The sequence below is a fragment of the Dermatophagoides farinae genome, chromosome 3, assembly GCF_024713945.1.
Source record: "Dermatophagoides farinae isolate YC_2012a chromosome 3, ASM2471394v1, whole genome shotgun sequence".
In the NCBI taxonomy this organism is placed as follows: Eukaryota; Metazoa; Arthropoda; class Arachnida; order Sarcoptiformes; family Pyroglyphidae; genus Dermatophagoides; species Dermatophagoides farinae.
This window is the reverse complement of record NC_134679.1, coordinates 2,859,474-2,883,595: the sequence shown is the minus strand read 5'-3', so window position 1 is coordinate 2,883,595 and position 24,122 is coordinate 2,859,474. Positions and strand designations below refer to the sequence as shown.

Here is a 24,122-nt window from a genome sequence, read left to right as displayed (position 1 = left end):
AAAGTAATTTTTTTTTTCATTTTATCCTATCTACTATTGGACGGAATTAATGTTGTTGTTATTATTGTTTCGAAAGCAAACAACAAACGAAACTGTTGTATTTTTTTTCTTCTTGTTTTGCATTCTCATAATGGAAAATCAATATTGAATCGTTAGTTGAATGATGATGATGATGATGATGATGTTGAAAAAAAATTGGACAAAATGGAAATTTTTTTTTCTTCTTCCTCCTCATCGCTGGATGTCTATGTGTGTATGTGTAGTGAACTTTAAATTCTTTGTATTCTATGTAGAATTTATTTTACTCTCTGCTTATTCCATTGCAAATATGCTGTTTTTTTTCAGTGGAAAAAAAGTTTAGAATTTTTTTTCGTCGTTTTTCTTTCGTTCATTTTTTCTTTATTATTATTCAACTTGAACATTTTGAATGTAAAAGTAAGAGTTGAATATTATATTTTTCTTTCATCTTTTTTTTTGAAAATCTTTTCCATCAATGAACAACAACAACAACAACAGCAGCAATAACGAAAAAAATTGTCCAACCTTATTTGCATAAATATTACACGAATTCGATGTTTTTTTCTCTCAAAGAATTGGGTTGATTGAGAATTTTATGCACGTAAAACATTTGTCAACATACACACACACACACACACATACAAACAAACCCAAACCTTAACAAATGACAACCCAGAAAAAAAAGAAACTACTATGATGGTTAAATAGAAAATAAAGACAACAACAACAACAACAACGTAAAACGTACCGTACCTTAATCAAGTTTAGGGTTGTTTCGTTTCTTTTCGAAACGTTTTATTCACATACTCGCAAAAAATTGATCACTGAAAACAAAAAACAAAAACTTTACATCAGATTCAAATTAGCTACAAATTAGAAAATTATCATTGAATCAGTTGTCAAAAAGCCCAGAAGCAATAATCTTGTCATTGTGTTATCCAGTTATGGCTGTGTATGGCTATGTGTGTGTGTGTGTGGCTTTTCGTATTCTAGTCACCATCCAAAGTTATTTAATTCGTGTTATAAACAACTCTTGTGCGTTAATTCAATTCAAATTCATTTCATTTTAATCATATGAATATGAATACGAAAGTGTTGATTATGCATACACACACGACTTGGTGTGAGAACAAACAAAAAAAAATTTGATTATAACGGCTGTTGTAATAACACTTTTTGGTCTCTAGGATCGACCTTTTTTTCTGTTTGCAAACATGTAAAAAAAAGTTTTTTCATATCTAAGCATTCTAAACTTTTGTTCAAATACAATAACATCGAATGATTTGTGTGATTTTTACAATTCTACACCATTGACAACAATGATTATCACCATCATCATAGTTTGTAGAACAAAAAAAAAAGAAGAAAGTTTGAATCTAAGCCGTATTCATTTGTTACAATTACTTGCTTGTTCAGAATATTTCCAATTTGACTTTCATTTTAGTAATTTTGATTAAAAATTTAATTTCATAATTTGTCGACTGTTGGAGAATTTGTGTCTAGAGAATGAAAAAAAAATCTCATAATATTCATTCATTCTGTTTTTTTTTTTGAAATTGAAAAAAAACTTATTATTAACCAGGTACATCCAACATCAAATTGAGATCTCTAGTGTGAACGATGTAAAAAAATGGAAAATAATTCATTGCCATATAGCTAAAACATTGTTTGTCCTCTGCAACGAACCAACAGGATTTGGTGAAAACAGTGCCAGAATCACCCACTATTTTATCTGTGATAAAATTTTTTAAAAACAAAATTCATTATTCTCGGCTTGTTAAAGCTTGACATACAGACACACACACACACATTTTTAATTCCAGTAAGCTAATTATTAACTCTTGCTAAATATATGAATTCTAATAATAATGATAATCATCTTTGCCATGGCAAAAAAAAAGAATGAAAATTGAATACATACCAGAAAAAAAGAGGATAAAATATCATTATGATTAGATTTTAGACCATAGATTCGCTTTCTCTGTGCTATGGGTTTTTTTTCTTCTGTATAATGTAATGTCTTGGAATACTTTTTTCTATACTTGGTGCTCTTCACTTTGGACCTTGAATTTTTTTTTTGCTTTTGTTGTTGTTGTTCAAGTGTCATTACGATTTATCTTAATTACATTGAATGTAACGATGTTTTGAAATGAGAAAGAAACTAAAAAAAATTTTTTTTCGCCATATCTAACTCGTCCGAATTATCGAGCTTATTTTTTGATTTTATTTTTTTTGCTCAATGTTTGTGGTAATAATTTTTGAATTGATAATGTTTTGTTTGTTGTTTGTTGTCTTTATTTGTTGCTTGTTTTCTTGTCAGGTTTATTATCGACTTTTTTTCCACAATTTTTTTTTTCGCCATATTTAGTACGAAAAATAAATTGCATTTAGATTTTTTTTTTTTTGTTGATGACGTTTATCTGTTTTGTTATTGGGTCAGGTTTTTTACATTCTTTACTATAGAATTGAAATAATTTGTTGTTGTTGTTTTTGCTAAAGTCACGAGATTACTGAGAAAATTTCCGATATGATAAAATAAATGTTTTGTTTCTAATTTTGAAATAAACCATTTTTTTATTGTTTTTTGTTTCATTTCTTTATAAACCATTCAAAAGAAATCCCAAATGCACAAATGAAACCGAAATGATGCTTACTATAAACAAACAAACCGAGCAGAGAGAATAATTAGCATCATCATCATCATCATCATCATCAACTAAATTTTGAATAAATCAACAACAACAACAACAACAAAAACAGGATGAAGAGAATGATTTCTTTTCTCTGTTGATCCATCGTTGTTTATTCAAACGTTATTTAACGATTATTTTCCATGAATGCTTATACTTTTTTTTCTCCATTGAATTCGTTTTCGCTCCAATAGATCAACACACACACACACACACACACACACACACACACACACACAGATTCTTGTAGTGTGTGTATGTGACATTTCGATGTCAACAAGAACTTTGAAAATTTTCGTTTTTTTTTTAATTTTTTCTTTTCTACATTTTAAACATTAGTCAACAATATAATGTTGTTGATAATAATAAACTCATATATACAGAATATTTACTCCTTGAATGTGCCAATTATTCTAGTAAAATTGGAATTTTTCAACAAACAAAAAAAAATTTAAATAAAATGCGATTTGACTTTATTTCTAGTTCTATTTTGAAATAGATAATAGTTGAATATTTTTTCTTTTCATCAAGAATCATTCATTTAAATTTAATGTGAATGTCATGTCATTTCCGTTTTAACCCATTCGTTATTATTATTATTATCATCATTTTCTTCTTCCGATTCTATTCCAATTGAAACAACACACAAAAAAAAACGAATAAATTCATTGATGATTTAATGAAGCGCCTAATATTTTTTTTTCTTTCAATGATTAAATGAAAAAAAAATCAACTTAAATCACGAAAATGATGATTTTTATCACAAAACAATCTATGTGAACATTTTGAAAATGTTTGATCGAAATTTATTTTCATTGAAATTCAAACAAAAAAATGGTTCTAAACATCAATCCATCGACCATTTAATTTGGTAAATGGCAATTGATTTCATTCGCGTTGGCTGAATGTGCAATCACCTTTATGGATTTGATTTTAAAATCATATGCATAAAGAAAAAAATTGAAAAAGATAAAAATCACCATCAAAATCCTATCGTTACTATTGAGGTGCATTTATATTTTGTGTTTGCGTTCATGTGTTATATATAGTTAACAGCGAGAATACTAATTAATAATGAAATCATTTAAAATGGGTACATTTCATGAAAAAAAAACCAATCGCAATTTGAAGATAAAGTGGTCGATTTTTCTTCTTTTAACTTATTTCTCTTGATAATGATAATGACCAAAATTGTTTTGAATTTTATTTGCACCACTCATTTTAATAAAATATGACTTCTTTGGAAAAAAAGACGATTGCCAAAAATTCTTTAGCCTTATTTTTTTTATTCAAAAGGGTTATGTGTTTTCAGAAATTCAACACTGAAAATCATTGCTTTGACACAATTTTGATGATTTATTTTTTTTATTTTTTAAAATCAGTCTTTTGCGTGTTTGTGTGTGTTGGTATCTGTGTCGGTTATCTTGTTGTTTGGTGATAGAGAGACTTGTCTGTTTGTGTAGGAGCCTAAAGTATCGTTTTTTTCTCTGATTTTAAAAATATTTTCAAGTATAAAAATTCATAAACATGTCAAATGGTTTCGACGATAAGATAAAACAAGTTTTTCTTTTTTTTTTGTTCGTTTTTAATTAGAAAAAAAGATGTCTTGTTTCACCTCATGTGCCATCTTTTGTTTTTGATTGGATCTTCTTTTTTTTCAGATCTTTAATAAAGAATTTTGTTCAATATTTCCAAAGGCTATTTCGGAAACATAATTATAGATGGCGATCAAATTCGTCTCTTCACTCCAACATAAATCGGAGTGGTTTTCATTAGGAATAAACTTTTTTCCACCTGTAATCGATCACAGGTTTTATCCGTCGCAATGATGATGAAATTTTTTAGTAAATTAGCTAAGCCTAATTTCGCTTCGGATAATGCAAATCTCATTCCGATACAATTTCGAGGGCCACCGCCAAAAGGTAGATAAGTGTACGGAACAATGTTATGACGATTTTCGGGCATAAAACGATCCGGATTAAATGTCTCTGGATTGGGATAGTATTCCGGATCATGATGTATAGCATAAACCGGAATGGTAATGGCCTCATCTTTTTCTAATGTATATTTATATTCTGGTATATGATATTCTTCCATTGCTTCTCGACTTAATAAAAGTGCAGGTGGATGTTTACGTAATGTTTCGGAAATTACTGCATCCAAATAAGGTAGTTTCATTATATTATTGAAATCTAATGTTTCACCACGATCAATAATGGTTTTGATTTCATCATAAAGTTTATTCTGTATATTCGGATGTTTAGCCAATTCATACATGCAAAATGTCAGTGTCGATGCTGTTGTTTCATAACCAGCCAAAAGGAAAACCATAGATTGTGCAATGATTTCTTCTTCATTCAAATATTTTGATCCGATAATTTCTCGAAAAATCTCTTCCTCTTGATAGATTTCTTCTTCACCTATCAAAATGTTTTTTTAAAATATTAATAACGATAATCTTATTGTTTGTTATATTTTCTTACCTTGATTAACATGATGTGAATCGATCGCATCTTCTTTTTCAAAACTTTTTTCTTTAGCATGTTCAGCTTTGATCATCAATTGTAGCATATCATCACATTGTTTTGTTTTATTTTCACGTCTTTGTTTAATAACATGTGACGACATATTCATGAAAAAATCAGCAGTTTTCGAATAATATGGTGGTATTTTAGATTTGGCAAACAACTGGATCAAAGCCGATGGGGTAATAATGAGCAATAACATTCGAAATAGATTGAAATTGAAAAAAGATCTTGCATTTTGAACGAAAATATTTTCCTTATCATTATGAGCGTTTGTATCCGTTGCAAACGCACATTTGGCAATGACATCCATCGTAAAATTACCCATGACACCATGTACGAGGAATGATTCTTGTTTATCAGCCAATTTTCCAAAAACCTGAATCATCGAATCGGCACATTGATCAATCATACCTTCCATTTTTTTCATTTTTGAACTTGTAAACATTGGTGACAATATTGATCGGATACGTTTCCATGATTCATCACGTGCATTGACTAGATTTTGTGAGAAAATTTTATGCCTAGTTGTTTGTTTGATTCGATTTCGAAACATAGGAAAATCCTGTACCAGAATACGTTTGATAATAACAGGATCGGCGATGCATAGCATTGGTTTTCGACCTTGATACATACTAATATGGATATTTTTCAATAAAATAATCTGAAATTATGCATGAATATTTATACCCGAAAAATTTCCCATATCTTCGAACATAATCCTGATGTAATAATGCAACCGGTTTGTGAGGTAGAAAAAAATTTCCCAAAAACGGTATTACAGGTGGACCATCGATACCTTTTTGTTTCCAATAACTGTATTTGGTTCGAATGTACCTGGATGAAATTGAAATAAAAAATTACAAAACTTAAATCTGTTATTACTTTATAATTACCAATATAGCAACGATAACAAAACGATAACAATGCCGGTACGTCCGATTGAATTGATCAAACCAATAATAATGTCCATCATGTAATTTTTTGTCACATTTGAATGCATAAAAATTGAATCATCTTGTGTAATGATTTTATATTTATATTGCCATTGTAATTGAGTACATGACAATTTGTTCTAAGTACACATTCGATTATATACACTCATTATTTACAAAATGATTGTCCTATATAGCTCTAACAACAGATTGCAATGTCATATGATTATTGTCTAATATCAGTTAAACGTGATAATCATCATCATCATTATTATTATTATATTCAAAATCGTAGTATACAAAATGATGATTTTCTAATAAAAAAAAATGGTTTTTTTATCATTTGTACTTTTTACAATAAACTTTTGGTACATTTTTGTGCTTTTAAATTTCACATGTAGATGGCGCAAAAAGATTGAAAATTTTTTTTTTGAAATCGATAGTATCATGAGTTTTCATTTCAATATATTCGGAACATTTGGGACATTTTTTACGGTTGAAAAGGTCGGATCTTTTTTTTTTCTTCTAGGATCATCGAACCGCCAACACACTAATAACGCAAATAGAATCATGACAGGAAAGCTTGAACAGTAGCTTGATTAATTATCGTTTCACTAACTTAAAACTTTTGTTTGATGAATGTTTCTCACTTTTTTTCTTGATCAGCAAATTCAAAAAGTTTTTTTTTAGAAATTTTATTTAATTTTTTTGTTGTTGTTGTTGTTGGAATTACCGTTAAAAAAAGTTGTACCTATTATTTTTCCTATTTTGTTGTTATCGTTATCAAGTTTAGTTTTTTTTTCTTATTCTGGCCGAAATTTGAGGTTTTGTTTTTCTCCAGTTAAATTTTAATTCTGTTTTTCTCCAAGAATGAAGAACAGCGTCTTTATGAAAAAAAATCTAACGAAAAATCAAATAACGAATTAAAAAAATCAAATAAATCAAAAATATCTGGTGGATTGAACTTTTCAATTTTTTTTTACGAAATGCTTCTTGATGATTTACCTTTATTTTCAACTTGAAAAGCTGTGTTAAAACATTATTTTTTTTCTCATTCCTTCATGAATGATGATCTGATTTTGTGGCTCTCGTATACAATAATAGTGTACTATCCATTTCACTATTACATTATAGCTTATTCTTCATATAGTTTTGTTGTTCATATCTAGAATCTATTTTGTATTTGCTCATTCCATGCTTTTGAATTTCATTTTATTATTCGTTCATTCATTCAATTCAATTCAATTCATCATCTAATATATGCTTTTTTTGAAAAGAAGGAAAAAATTTTAATTTTAAATTTGAACAAAAAAAAAAACGAAACATGGTGGGAAAACTCAAATGGCCAGATAGATAGAGGGAGAGAGAGAGAGAGAAAGAATGAGAAAAAAAAATGAGAATAATCTTGTCAGTATAATACAATGAAATGAGCAAATTAAATTCTTGGGTTCAGAATATTTTTTTCCCCAAAAAATTTTATTTCATGTTTGAGATACGTTTTTTTTCTTCAGAATGTTGTTTTCTCTGTTTGTATTTCATATATATATTTATTAATGTTCATTTTTTTTTATTTTTTTTTGTTTGTTTGATTTATAGGAACTAAAAACAATCGATTTCAACGACGACGACGACGACGACGATGAAACATTGACAAGCTAGAATATTGCAAAATACTAAGGAAAAAAACTTTCAATAAAATTTTCACAATAATTTCTTGATGATGACAATGATGATGGCCACAATACGAATAAAAATGAAAGTTTTTGGTTTCCTTGCAATTACCGATTGATTTCAATTAAAAAACAAAAAAAAACAAAACTCGAAAATTTTTGCAGCCGCAGCAACAAAAAAAAAAAATTTTTTCTCAAATGAAATATTTCAAAGTCATGAATTAGCCAATAAATAAAAACCTGAGTCTCAATTTTTTTTTTGTTCTAAAAAACCAAAAGGAAAAAAACTGCACACAACTAGAAAAAAAACTTGAAATCGGTCTATAATAGAGGTTAAAAAAACAAGAAAAGAAAAACATATTCTCTTCTCTTGGTGGTGGCGGTGGGACATGTAATTTGAAACATGATGATGAAATTTCCGTATCAGATTGGAATTCCTTCCACCGTTCATGACAACGATGGCAATGATAATAATAATAATAATAATATAGGCAAAAAATATTTCAGTTTTCCATCCACATTCCAAACGGAATTCCATCCAAATAGCTGTTTTCATTATCATTCAATGAATTCTTTACATAATAATAATGAAAGGATAGCCGTTTGCCATCATAATCATTATCAACATCAACATCATCATCATCATTATAATTCTGATTGGACAAACAGAAGGCCATGGACCATATTAATCCTTATTATCAACATTATATTTGTATCTATTATCATTGGATCAACCGAAGCAATACAAAGTGAGTAGCCACAATTTTTTTTTTGTTTTTGTTTTTTATATATTTTCAGTCGATTTTGATTATTCTTAACATTCTTTGGCTGAATTAAAACAAAATGTGAGTTGTGTTGGAATACATGCAATGAATCTACAAATAAATTTAACCAATAAATTCAGTTGTGTACTCAAATAACAAGCAACATCAACAATAACGAAACCAACATGATCATCATCAATAGCCCCGGGAATTCTTGGATAACCCGTATAATTTTCTGTTGTTGTTGTGTTGTTGTTGTTTGTTCATATGATATAATTGCTATACAAGGATTCTATCCAGCTAGCCGTTACTATAATTTTTTTTTTGGTCATCTATTGATTCTATCCATTTGGGATGATTGTACATAACATCATTATCGTCATCAAACAACTAACCGAATAGGAAAAAAAAGAACCGTTATTTTCGATCACAATTAGACAAACAATTAATCAACACAAATACAAAAAGAGAGAGAGAAAGAGATATTCTTAGTCTCTCTTATAGAGAGTATATATACAAGTAAGATGAAACGAACCGAAGAAGAAAATTCTGTGATCACACTGTTATCAGCATAATGATCGATCTGGTTGGTTTCGTTTTTCTTTCTCTCTCTCACTTTTTTTTTTGGCCCATTCTTTACAAATCTCGAACCAACATTATAATCTTCTTTTCTCTGTGTATCTTCTTTATTATCCAAAAGAACACATATATTAACATTGATTTTTGGTCGGATTTTTTTTTTTCTCGTGACACCTAACATTTTATTTTGTAAAATATGTGTGATTAATTAATGTCATGATGATATAACAGAAAAAAATGTACAAAGAACATCGAAGGACAGACAAAAAAAAATAAAAAATACGCCTATCTATAAAGTGAACAGTGAACAAATGAACATAACGAAATGATCTTTATAAAGTATTTGATTTCACATGAGCACAATTAATTTTTTTTTCTTCCTTTTTCTTTTTTAAAGTAACTTTACAGTTCTGCTTGAATGGTTCATGTTTCCAATTATGATGAACCATGCCATTATCTTTTCGATGATGATGATGATGATGAAAGCTTCGAAATTTTCTTTTTTCTTTTTTTTTACTAATCGATACTAGAATCTCTGTGAATTGTCCATCATCCTATATCAGTTTATCATATATTGATTCTTTGGAAACAGAAAAAAAACTTTATTTTTTTTTCTTTCATTTTGATGAATTTCACATGAATTAATATTACTATATATATATGGAAATTGTAGATTAAAATTTCGAAACTTTTGTACACGTTTAAAACTTTTTTTTCTTTGTTATTGTCGTTATTGTCTTTATGTTTGGAACATCATTTCATGTCATCATTTATAAAACATACGAAATTTTTTTTTTCACTACCATCTCGCTCATTACTATACACATAGAAAACACACAGTGTTCAAGTAAAAGTTTCATCATATGATGAATAAAAATGATATATAATTTTGCATAGCCAATAAAGCGGACTAAGAAATCCCAAGACAAATGAACCCATCTATCAATCAGTTTCATACGTAGCTGTCATCATCGTCATCATCATCATCATCATTTTCTACATATAAATAACACAACAAGAAGCAGAATATAAAAAAAATATGAATATTTTCATTGGGAACAAAAAAAAAATAAAACTCTGAAACTTGAAATTGAATGCAAGTTATATATAATAATAATATTGGGAAAAAAATCATAATTGAATGCAAACAAAATAATGTATGGCGATGCAAACCATGAAACAAAAAAAAAACACATGATATCCATCCAGTGAGAAAGAAAAAAAAACTTCACCCAGAATTCAGAATTCATTTTGTTGATGAGTTTTGAAACTTTCATAGCCAAAGAAAAAAGCCAAAAGCAACAAGACAACAACAACGAATTTGAAATTCAGATTTGATACTTTCTATACAAAAAGTTGTTTTTAAAAAAAAAAATTACCAACAACAATAGTAACGAAAAAAACAAAAATTTTTCCATCATACTCTGTTTTTTTTTTTTTTTTGATCGTTGATTGTAAGTCAAGTCGATTCAAAGTAAATTGATATTGATATTCATCATATGATGAATTCATATGAATCGTATTTTCATCTGTAACGAATTTAAATGATCAAAAGAATTCGAAATTAATCTTTTCAAATGAAATGAAATGATGGATTATGGTTCTTTCTTTCAAGTGTGTATATGTGTTTGTGAATTGAAAATGCACATAAATATCAAGAATCCAGTTCCAAAAGAATCTCTTTATTTGTATTCAATTTTTAACTCACACTTTTGTCGCCAGATGTCGTCAATATCTTATGGTTATTGTTTTTTATTATATTTCTGTTGTTCGATCCATCAATTTTAATTGGCTATATTTGACCTGATTTTTTTTCATTTAAACCAGAAAATTATTATTATATTTTTTTCATTTTATTGATGCTAAATGTTCAATGACATCAATGGGTTGTGATTGTCGAGGATTCGTTATTCCATGAAGTGATTTTCTCTATAGATGGTAAAATTTTTATGCAATCACCCAATCCTAATGTAAATGTATGTAAAAAATTGATCTAAGAATTAGCTACAAATATGTGAAAAATCAGCTTCATATTATTCCAGATGTATGTATTTGTGTCTATAAATTATGATTTATTATCTACTTTTTCTTTTCACAGAATTTTTATGATTAATATTGTTATTGTGAAATTTCCATACCTTTCAGAGTCTAGACTACTTATCAAATACTTTCTACCTGGAACATTTTTTTTTGGCTGAATTTTATTTTGCAATTATCTGCCTTGAACTAATAATAATGATTCGTTATGGAACATGATTATGCATATTAAAAAAAGGCCAGCACACAAACGCACCTAATCGAGAATGAGCTCAATTGTACACTCAAAGATTTTCATCTTTCACATTCATTTATTATTACAATGAATTATTTGATATCATCTTTACTACGTTAAACAATTTACGTCGGTGACGGCCACGATAATAATGATGATGTTTTGGATTTTTTTTCTGGAACAAACACCACTGGAATAAACGAAAAAAAATGGATAATGATCACCGTTTGCCCATCTTTGTATACAACAAAACATATATGTCGGTCGATCCGCCCGCTTGTATGTTGGCTGTCGGCTTATGCAGATAGACAACAACAACAACAACAACAAAAAAACAAAATAAAATTCAAATCAGATTCATTTCCACGAAAAAAGAGAGAGATGAAATTCAAATGAGAATTGTTGTTTTTGTTTTTGTTTCGTTTGTTTTGCTACAAAACATGAAGTTTTTTTTTATTTTGTTTTCATACCTCATATATATATTGGATGATGATGGGCGATAAACATGAAAATGACATTTTGTCTTCAAAGAGGTATTAGATTACACACATACGAGCCTCGCAGCAAGGATACAAATGAACACACGAACACCTTATTCTATTATGGAAGAATTTTATTTCAGAATTTTTCATTTTTTATTCATCTTTCATTCATTCAACAACAACAACAACATAAAAACAAAAACTTTCTATTAGTTGAACTTTTTTTTCTTACTATTTCATTTCGGTATGAATATGTTTTTGAAATTTCATTTTTTTTTTCACTCACCAACTTTTTTTCCATGGAATTTCTTTTTTTTTGTTCAAACGAATTTCAGATATTCTGCACTGCTTTTTCAATTAACAGTATTTATTTGTACCTAAAAATAAAAATCTTAGCAAATGTTTCAATTCATCATTTTCTTTGTTTACACCTAATTTGTAGCTTGAATTTTGAACACAAAACACACACACACACACACACACACATGGATTACCTAGTACAAAAACTAACTAATTTCATTCTCAATCGAAAATGTCTTATGCTACATGATCATCATTATTCTCTTTGTAATTCTATATCCATAAAATCCTCTTCACTAGAAAAACATGTGCAAAATGATTTTGATTTTTTTTGCCGTCTTCTAAAACAGAATATTTTATGCTTGGATTTTTTCCATTCATTTGTATGGGCCAACTATGATTCATTCATTGACATTCATTGATCCTATTCGACAGTGAGGGTAAAGGGGGCAAAAAAAGACACGTACAGACATTGTATTTGTTTGATAATTGATGTTGATGACGTGTTATATTATATGTTTTTTTTATATCGATGATGATAATGTTTCTAGATAATTTTCATTATTTTTTCACAAAAAAAACATCAAGATTTATTTTTCTTCACATACACATATCACATGGCTTAATCTCTTTTCATTCTCTTTTTTGTTGTCAATGAATTTTGTTGTTTTTTCTTACATTTCGACTGTTTATATATTATGTTGAAAACAAAATATTGTCATGATTCTTACCATTTTATCTTTCAACAATCTTATTTTGTTATTCGTTTGTTTTTAAAATTGAAACTATAGAATAATTGAAATCCCAGATGAAACAATCAATTATTCTTGTTTCAATTTTGTTGAAAACAACAACAACAAAAATAATCATATCAACATGAACAAACATTGTAATAATAATGATGATAATAGTTATAGATTTTTAAAGAATTCTTTTTTGTTTTCCTTGAATTCATTTGACTGCATAGTTATGCATTTAATTTATGTTTTTCGTGAGCGTTTTTCGTTCACATTTTGCCATTGTCACCTCTCTATTGTCTTTCTTTTTTCGCATTATTTTAGTATATACGAGATGAGATGAATGGCCGATGCGTGTATGTGTGTGTCTGTATATGGTTAGAATTTTTTCGTTTCGTTTCTGAATTTTTTTTTCACTTGCCGGCAATTCAAATTGGGTAATAATTTAATTTCTTTTGGTTTTCTTATACTGTTTCTATCACTATGCTCGTGTTTTCGGCGTTCATAATAGTATGTTTGGTCGTTTGTCTTTGGTATTTATCTTTTTTTTTTCCTCTGTTCGGTACCCGGATTTTTTTTTTTTTTTTTTGATTCTCTCAATTCCATTGCTTTTGTTTATAGTTGTAGTTGTTGAAGTGTTTTACAAATGTTTTTTTTCTCTTTTCTATCGAATAATATGATAATATTCCATTTCGGTTGTTGTTGTTGTTGTTGTTGTTGTTTTGCAATTTGTATTCTTGAATCGCCTCAATTTTTTTTTTGCACAACATTCAAAATAGTGAAAATTGTTTTGGGACATTTTCCGGGCATTTACAACGGGCCGTTATTGTTGTTGTTGTTGTTGTTGTCGTTGTTTGCCATCCGATTATTAATAGTTATCATTTATCAATTTTACACCATAATAACAAAAACAGAATATTGTGAAACGAAACAAAAAAATTGTAGTGATTTTCTTTTCTTCACTACATTCTCTATAGTTTTTTTTTTCTTGCCTTTCGATCTTAATGATATGCACAGCAAAGACAACATTACTCGTAGTGGTCTATATAGAAACGAAGAGAAAAATTTTAATCATCAATGACGAAACCAGATTCTTTTTTTTTATTCACCCAAAATACCGAAATCTTGTAACCCATGAAAAAAAGATTGGCAACAAAATCTGAAAACGTTACAGCGACACCTAATTAGCAGTGAGGCGATAGAAAAAAAAGCGAAAAAGAAAAATCAAGATTACCAGCAATCGTCCAGAATCGTTTTTTCAAATGAATTGTTTTGTTTTTTTTTGACACTTGAAATGACAACAGAATGATAATCATTATCACCATCATCATCATCATAATGATGACACTTAAGAGTATTAAAAAAACGACGACGACAATTCTTGATATTTTTGCATTTTTTCCTATTTTTATTTCTGATTTTTTTTATATTCTGGCATCATTTGATATTTTTGTTGTTTCTGACAATCTCGTCATTGTTGTTCTATTTTTTTCTGCGTTTCAAATTCAATGAAAATCTATGGCGTTTATTTGATTCTTGATTTTTTTTGTTTTGTTTCATTTCATTTTTTTTCGCTACTAAGATGATGATAATAATAATGATAATGATATTGATGATGGCCATAATAATGATAATAATAGTGTTTGATGATGATGATGATGATGGATGATAGTAAACGTCCTGAATTGTGATGAAAAAAAAAATTCAAGATACACACATATACCATATACCATTTAACGTGTAAAAGGAAATGGATTCAACCGGCAGAATTATACAGAATGGCTTTAATTCTTGTTGTTCTAGAAATTCAAAAGTTGACAATAATAAACTATACATGAAGATGTCTGTGTTTGTGAACGTTAATGAGTGTCAAGAGTCCATCCATTCATTCATATAAATGACATTTTGCTCGAAAAAGTTGGTGCAACAACAACAAAATTGTGCAGCAACAAGCAAAAATTAATCCAATATATACGATGCACACATATACATTATCAAATGGGGGCAATCTGGCCAAGTCAAATTTAATTGGGTTTTTTTTCATCATCATCATCATCCAATGTTTTACGCTTCAATCGATTTTAATGGTTTCTTTTTCTTCATATTTTTTTTCGCCGTTCTTTTTCTTTCGTTGACAAAGTTCTGAACACAAGCCGAAATTTTTTTTTCTCACACACTGACCATCATCATCATCATTGTGTGGTCAGCAAGTGTGAAAAAGTTTTCTGTCACTAAAAACAGTTATTAACAAACAGTGGAAACCGATGGACGAGAAACCCAAAACTTTAATTTAAATTAACGTGAATACGGAAAACTTTTTTTTTTTTTTCTTTTTTTTTTTTTTTTTTGGTTCATTTTTGCTCTTTCCATTCATTGAAACAGGTTCAATTCTGTTATCAATGTTTAATGATAATTATTAGTCTAGTAAAATAATCTAGTCATTGATGACTGTTTGAATGGTGATATCTATCGAAAATTGTTTCTTTCATTTTAACTGGATTCTATTTCGTAATTCGTAATTCTAATTTCGTAATATTTTTGTGAACCTAAAATTACTCTATTTCTACGAATAGAGTGATAACCATCATCATCATCATGATCATACAATATCATCCAATTCAATAATACCGATGATTCTTTTCCATTCTTTCCATTTGATAGTTGAATAAAAAAAAGGGAAAGAAAAATAATTTTCTCGCCACTTTTTTTTTGTTTGATAATAATATTTTTTTATTATTATTTCTCCTTTTTACCGTTTATTGTTTGATAACTTTTTCTTTTATTATTATTTTTCCAAACAACCAACGCAACCAACTAACCAACAAAACTCGTATCAAATATGCCATTATTGAATTCATTATTGATAGTATACACACACACACACACACACTCGTACATTGTATTTAAATATGTAGACTAACGATATCGATCTAAAAGATATATTCATTTTGGCTGATAATGATCATTACCATCCAAATTTAAGGAATCTGACTACACACACACACTTAGACAGAAATGCATCGTAATTTTCATTATGGCTCCATGTATATATGTGCACGTAGCAAGATGTTTTTATTTTCCATTCAAAATGAAAATGAAAATGAAAATGAAAAAAAAAAATTTTAAGCCCTAAAATTTCTAAACTTAATAGGTTGAATTTTTTTTTCGTTTCAGTGAAAAAAAAATTGTAACATTTTTTACATTGCTTCAGTTTCTTTTTTTTCTTCCGTTCCCCTCAACCTAATTCTTTGAATGGCATACTAAAAAAAAAAATGAAGATTAATTTCACACAAATGGATTGTTATTATTTATTTTCATTTTACTGGTTGTGTGTGTGTGTGTGTTTCCCTTGTATATTCCATTTTCTCGTTCGTTCTTGTTGAATTTACTATGTTTATATAATTTTTGGCTGTTATTGTCGTTGTCGTAATACATCGGTCTTTTTTTTTTGATATAAATTTTCCAATTTTCTCTTTCATTTTCTCTATATTCTCATCAGAAAAAATTTAGTCATTTGGATTGTCTTCTATATAAATATATATTGTGATGTGATTAGTCTTGTCTATGTTTCTAATCTCAAAACATACATACTAATTCAACATATAAACAACAACAACAACAACAACATCAACAGCACACTAAAATCCTAAATCAAAGTAAGATTATATTTAAGAAATAAACGAAATAATAATATTGAAAATGAATGTAAGATAGAAAATGAAAATAATTTCATTTTCATTACTGTTTTTTTTTCTTCTTCTTCTCATTCGTTATGTAACGAATGAAAGATATTTTTCGTTACTGGAACTTGATTTTAGTGGACACACACACACAATATATATATATTGTCTTTATTATAAGAATAACATGTATCCTGTGGACAGTGGCAATTATGACTTGAACGACTATGGTAGTAATGTAAATGGTCAGAATATAGTAGTTGAAAATGGTATAGAAAATCACAGCAAAAAAAAAAATTCCAATAGAAAATACATGATTTTGTTAGTTATAATAGTTACATAGCATCTAAGTTGGCGGAGTGAGTAAAATGAAAGAAGAAAAAAAAATGATCCAGAAACTTAATAGAGTCGGTTGGCCGCCTCACTCATGTTATTTCATATACGAAACAAAACCATTTCACAAAAAAAAGCGCGAAAAAAATGAATGTAAAAAATTAACGAAAAGATGAAGTTAAAACCATTCACATTTGGTAATTTTTTTTTCTATTGTGAATTAGCCTTATAACTGACTGAGAATGGATAAAATTGTCACTCATGACCAGAAACGAAAACTAAAAAAAAAAAAAACAAGATGAACGGGTAGATATTCTTATTGAGGATGGATTCTATCCTGCGAACAAGTGAAAACAACTATTCATTCAACCAATGGAAAAAAATATAGATAAAAATTACCGACTCTCGAATGAACATAACAAAAACATCATTTCATTGTCGTCAAATGATAAACAACGAACAAATACACACACACACACACTTACCGACATACATACGAACAAAGACCCTCTCTCACTCTTCATTTCACTTTTAATGTATCTTTTGTATGTTATAGTTGTTGTTGTTGTTGTTGTTATTTCAAATTGGATATTATAACAATAACAACAACAAAAACATATAAACAATCTAATGAAAATAATAGAACTATACCAAAATGACCAACAACAACAACAACAAAAAACCAACTATGGTGGTATTTTCTCATATATGGTTGGTTCTATAATCCGGTTGTATATTATAGCAGCTATAACATAATTGAGACGGCCATCAATTTCAACGACAACGACAATGACGACGACGACGACGACGACGACGAAGAAGAAGAAGAAGTCCATCATAATGTAATACACAAGAACGAACGAAAAGAAACGAAGAAATAGAGTTCCATCAAAGATGTAATGAAATGAAACGAATCAAGTGACTACTACTGTATGTTTGTGTGTGTGTGTGTGGGCAATTCTTTTTCTTTTTCCTTCTTATAATTTAGTTGATGTCTTAATTCATTGACTTTATGATGTTAATTTTCTACTACCATTCTATTTTTGGGATTTTTCTATTATTTTTTTTTTCTTATTAGGTTGTGTTGATCCAAATTCTTATATTGCAACGTTATTATATTACTTTAATACATTGTTACTGTTGGTTTGCAATTTTCAAATGTAATTTACAACATGACAACAACAACAACAACAACAACTTGAACAAAAAAAACTAGAAAATAAAATAACAATGAACTTTGATAATTCAATTTCAATTCTAGAAGATAAATAATAATAATAATAATGATGATGTTGATGAGCAACTGATCAATTAATAAATAAAAATTGATTCATTCCTGTCATCATTACATTATTGATACGGATAATGTTATGAATGATGATTATTATTATTATTATCAATTGAATTGGCAACAACAACAACAACAACAACAACAAAAATAACAATAAATGTAATGTTGACAGTTAAAAATGATGATGATGGGTGTTCAATGAATTTTCATCATTTCATATCCATTTTTTTTCTCGCCACTCTTACATTATACAATATATTCGCATAGATTCGAACGTTGTTGTTCGTCTTTCCACGATGATGCTGATGATGATTCTGTAACGATTTTGCTATACACAAAAAAAAGAAACAAGATGTTTTTTTTTGTTTATGAATCGATTCTCTTTTTTTTCTATTTCAAATTCTGCACAATTCTAACGAAAATAATTATAATTTTTGTATGCATTATTCTTGATACAAAAAAAATAATGATAAAAAGTGAATTCATTTTTTTTTCGTTTCATAAACTTTGATTAGAGTTGATCTTGTGTTATTGTTCGGAAAGAATTATTCGGTCCATGACGGACATTCATTTTTTTTTTTTTTTTTGTTATTTTTTCTCAACATGACGGCGGCCGACCATAACTTTTGATTTCCTATTTCGGTTGTATTTTTGCATTTATGATCCAAATGATGATTATCATCGGCAACGTTGGCATACATAAAAGCTTCACTGTATGATTTTGATTCATGAGATTTTAGATTGAATAAATCAGAATAAAACCCCTTTTTGGAAAGGCTCATGATGATGATGATCATCATGATAATTTAGTGGATTTCATTTTCATTTTTATTTCTTCATTTATTTATTGTATTAGATTAGGTTCGTACATATTTTTTTGAAATCTCATGAAAATATGAAATTAAATGAAATAAATAATTAGAATGTGAAAGAGATTTAAAAAAATCAAAACCGAAATAACCGTGATTTTCAAAAAAAAAAATCTAGAATAAAGAAACCAACGCAAACAACCCAAAAGCAGAAACCACACACACAACAAGAATAACGTGAAATGTATTCATGCTTTAACTATATCAAGGAATCACTGAAAAATTATTAAACCGTAATTTTTGCAACAGCCGTTAAAATAATGTTCGAAAGAGAAAAAGAAAAAAGCTACAGCGTTAAAAGCTAAACATAATAATAAAATATATAAGATTAGGTCCCCGAAGATTGAAGATTCTGTCATCATCATCATCATCATCATCATCATTGTTTTAGGTTTTGTTTAGTTTTTGTTGGGTTGTATTATGGTAATTTATCTAAAATTTGTTGACATAAAGACATTGCTTCTAACGAAAATAATGGAATATTAAAAAACAAAAATTCTCCGATCACAACGACGACAAGATTTTCGTGGAATTTTCATTTTTATTTTTTTCAATTTTTCATTTTTCTTAATATTTTGTCATATCTTATATAATATGGAAATATATGAACAACAGAAAGAAAGGAATAGATAAAAAAAATGTAAAAAAGCAAAAAAAAAAATTATTCGTGTTATTCAGCTTGTCTTTTGAGCAAAAAAAAAAAAAAAAGAAATTCTCCTAGATTTCTTCATCATCATTTGATCAATTTATGCTGTTTGAATCAAATAAATCAGATGGCCATTATGGTGATCAAAATAATCCACAACATTTTATCGATTCATATCTTGGATTTTTGACAAATATTTAAGAATGACCATAAATGTTTATCATATAGGTGAAAATGTCATTGTCATATTCTTACAATATGGAAGATTAATCATTCTTGGTCATGTATAGATTCTTATCACTTCATATCAACAATTCTGTATAACAATAACAGAAGTTAGATAATCAAATCTCTTCAGAACAATTGTTTGAATATGTTTTGAATCAATATTTTTCTGAATTATAAAATGTGAATGAAAATTCTTGATAAACATCTTGATCGAGAAGAATTTTAGGCTTGAAGCAATGTTTTGATGCAAACCCATTGACTGTTTGATGATTATGATGATCTTTGATCTGATTGCCCGAAGCACTGAAATCATATGTTTCTTTTCAATAATTATTGTTATTGGATAAAATTGTGTAGAAATTATTCAGTCGTTATGATCGTCAGAGCGGCAAACAATAAATCAAATCTAAATGATGTCACAATATATTTCAAAAGGTAATATCATAAATACGAAAAAAAAATTTGCAAGATTTATCCAATTCTGATTTTGCCCGGCGGCAAAATCATTATGATGATGAATGAGAAAAAATTCAACTTTTTCATTCTCAGATAATTTGATTCGAAAAAGGGGACCACTTTTTTTGTAGGAATTATATATTGTTTGTTGAATATCTCTGGATCGTTCATGCGATTTTTCTTTGTTTCGATTTACGTTACATTCTTTGTTTTCAATCCAATTTTTTATTTTTTGTTTTGTTTTGTTTTTGTCTATTATCGACTATTTTATCTGTAAAAATAAAATCAAATAATAAAACTTGATAATCGAATATGATGATGATTCGATTTGTTTCACTTACTGGTAGTTTTTTTTGTTTTCATTTGCTTGATGATGATAGATGATAAAACGAAATGAATTCCATGAATTTGGTCAAATAGAAACGAAAATATTATAATAACATCATTGAAATCTAATTCATTTTTTTTCATGAAAATTGTTGTTGCTATATGAAATCAAAAATCAAACCATTTGTGTGTATATAGTCGAATAAATATTTTTTTTTTATCATTCAATCATTTAAGATTGACTATTACGATTGTAATTCGTTTTTTTGTTTTTTTTCTCTGTCTCTTTCTTAACCAATTATTGCTATTGCTATCGTCATTATTTATACACCATTTGAAAAAAAATATCAAAAGAAAAATGTTTCAAACAGAAAATTATTGGTTTGTACACACAAATACAATAAATGATCAACACATATTTCTAAATGTTTATTTTTTTTTCTTTGTATGATATAGATTTGTTTGTTGCCTGTAGAGAATCATTTCGATTTTTGTTCTCTTTATCCGAAAATGAATGTGAATAAATAAAGATAATTACAATCGAAAAGACTAATTCAGTATTGTCTATTTGTATTATATTATAATCTGGTCAACATGATATGTAAAGTCAATTTAATTACATGCAAATGTATGGATAAAAGAAACAAGACGACAAGAACCATAACAATGGAACGAATTCGGGTAAAAGATGTTTGTGTGTGTGTGTTTAGAACAAGTATGTGTTGCAAAATTGAAAATAAAAATCAAGTCACACATTCACATACGCACACATTAATATAACAGAACCTAAATTCGATTGCAAATGCAAACAAACAAATTGGGATTCGAATGTTCCAAGAATCATGGTACCAGAAAAAAAATAAGAAAAAAAATCCAAGAATCCAATCATCGTTTGGAGTTTGGTAGTGTGTTTGTGTGTGAATTATTCTAAGAGGGTGAAAAAAAATTTATTTCCCTAAATTTTAGCCACATTTTATTCATTGAATGTTTGTGTGCATGTATGTGTTTGGTGATGCGTGAAATTTTGACTTTTTTTTCGTAGTTGTTTTCGATGTTCATCCGATTTTTCTTCTGATTCCTTGTGTGTGTGTGTGTAATGCTGCGTAGGTGCTGTTACCAATGGCAATCATTTGGATAAAATCAGTGGCTTTGGCACCATATGAATTTACCAAGTTTTTTTTCTTGCTTTCACTTCCTTTCGTCATTTTCAATTGAAGTGAATTAAAATCGTTGGATTTTGTTTTCTGTCCTGTTCAAACTGTCTTGGTGTTTCGGGCCAACAATGATGGTATACACACTTGCACAGATGACATCCAATCGATTTTCGTTTTTGTCGCCTTTGATTTTTGTTTCACACACACACACACACACACACACACAATTCGATTGGATCGAATTCCATTGAACCCTATTGTTGCTGTTGTTGTTGTTGGGTTCGACAGTCAATCAATTGTTTTTGCCTGAGTTGAATTTACGCTTTTACGCTTGCTTGCTTGATTTCTTTGTAGGGCTAATCAGTTTTCTTTTTTTGTCAAATTTTATTCGATGATTGATAGAAAATTTGTGGTAAATTGGTGAAAGTGAAAATTTATTTATTTATTCTTGATCATCTTTGTGGCTGGTTTTTTGTTTGAATAAAACAAACAAAAAAAAATATTTAAAAATGTGTTAAGAATTTTGGACAATGCAAATATTTTTTCCAATGTCTCTGTTTTTATGTCGTGTCAGCATTATATCATTGACATTTCCGGTGTTTGTCGAAATTCTTTTCCCTTCCAGCCGTTTCAGTACAATTTAAATTTTTATTTTAATATTGATTTTAAATTAACATTCAATAAGTCGTTGAAACGATCGATATCTTTTTTTTTTCTTTCTCTCTCTCCACTATGATTCTGAGAAAAATGTTTGCAATGATTCCAATGAATAAAAAAAAAAGAAGACGAACGATTGACATAAAAATGATTTGCAAATTGATTCTCTCATTTCAAACAACTTCACTTTTTTTGTCTTATTAAAGAGAGAATTTCATACAAAAAAAATTCACTTATATCTTGGTGGAAGACCAAAAAAAAAAAAGAAAATCAATTTGCTTTTGATTCGCTTGTTTTAGTCTTAGTTAGAGAAAATACATTGTCTTGTTCGAACGATACGCTCTGATGAATTTTTTTTTTCGTTCGTTTCCTCCTTATTCTTTTTCACCCGGTTATTGGTTATTCATGATTTTACAATGTGTAGAATATTCTCCCTATATGCTTCCGTTGATTATTGAACAATGGTTGCTTTGTGTGTGTATGTATGTATGAATAATTCTGATGAAAAAAAAATTAGAATATAAATAGCAATAGTAGTTAGTTGAAAGGGAAGAGTTTGTTTTGAATCGTTTGAAACTCGTTAATTACAACTGCCATGTTACGTTGCACATGATGAACAACAACATAAATGATTTTAGAATTTATAACATAAATTGATCTTATCATCGTCATTATCATCATCATCATCATCGATCGATAATGATAATGATGATTTTCAATGAATCGACCTTCGTTTGTTCTTTCTTTTTTTTCTATATTCAAATAACTTTACTTTTCATATATTCATCTTGATGATTTGTGTGTTTATGTTCTCGTGTGATTGATCAAATCATGAATAAAGTTGAATGAAGAATTGTTGCAAATGAATTTTCATTCACATTCATTGCTAACATCATTGTGCATAAAGCAACTTGATTTCCACGAACTCGTTTCTTTTTCTTTTTTTTGGAAACTTTTCTGGTTCTTTTTTCTTTCTATCTAATATATTGGGCTGTCATTTTTTTCCTGATTTTTTTTTGATCCATAGTTAGGGTTTTTTTTATATGCAGTCAAAGTTTCTCTTTGCCCCATTCGCTGTTTTTTTTATCATTTCACATTCTATCATCATTCAATGGAAAATTATATTAGTTGTTCCCTTGTTGATTGATAATTGACTGTCTATTGCATATTTTAGCCATGATCATGGTTAACTTATTTTCGTTTCCTGTCAATATGTTTCCAGTATCAAGTTTTTTTTTCTGGTTCAATTTTTTTTTCTCGGTTCAAATCAAATTAAAGTTCCGAGAATTCAATGGACAAAAAAAATAAAAATAAAATACATGTATATGTTGTCTCTGTTTCTATATTTTTCATTTAATAACATAGATAATTGACATATTCGATGAACTTGTTGACAATTTTGTCGTTTATTTTTTTTTCTTTCTACCACTCATTGATTACATTGATATTCGAATTGAACACTTCCTTGTTGTTGTTGGTACATTTTATCCATTAACTTATTAAGTATGA

General features: G+C 28.2%; 2 protein-coding genes across 3 annotated transcripts in view; one reads left to right on the top strand and one right to left on the bottom strand.

Annotated features, from left to right (window-relative positions):
• Positions 1-24,122, top strand: part of LOC124494581 (uncharacterized) — a 109,485-nt gene that overhangs the window by 35,332 nt on the left and 50,031 nt on the right. For both annotated transcript variants that reach the window (XM_075729289.1, XM_075729290.1), the window contains one exon: positions 7,765-8,587. In XM_075729289.1, coding sequence (XP_075585404.1) covers positions 8,242-8,587 — 346 coding nt within the window. In that variant the 5' untranslated portion in view covers positions 7,765-8,241. The remainder of the gene's footprint in view (positions 1-7,764; positions 8,588-24,122) is intronic.
• LOC124494583 (cytochrome P450 3A24) lies at positions 3,975-6,344 on the bottom strand. The gene is made up of 4 exons (XM_047057783.2): positions 6,130-6,344; positions 5,924-6,070; positions 5,192-5,868; positions 3,975-5,128 (listed from the first exon to the last, which is right to left on the bottom strand). The coding sequence occupies exons 1-4, from the start codon at positions 6,234-6,236 to the stop codon at positions 4,437-4,439; spliced, it is 1,623 nt and encodes a 540-aa protein (XP_046913739.2). The 5' UTR covers positions 6,237-6,344; the 3' UTR covers positions 3,975-4,436.

Coding starts and splice junctions, on each gene's coding strand:
- LOC124494583 (XM_047057783.2), bottom strand. CDS start 6,236: ATGCATTCAAATGTGACAAAAAATTACATGATGGACATTATTATTGGT. Junction 6,071..6,129: donor TTGTTATCGTTGCTATATTG/GTAATTATAAAG, acceptor AATTTCATCCAG/GTACATTCGAACCAAATACA. Junction 5,869..5,923: donor AGATATGGGAAATTTTTCGG/GTATAAATATTC, acceptor TATCCATATTAG/TATGTATCAAGGTCGAAAAC.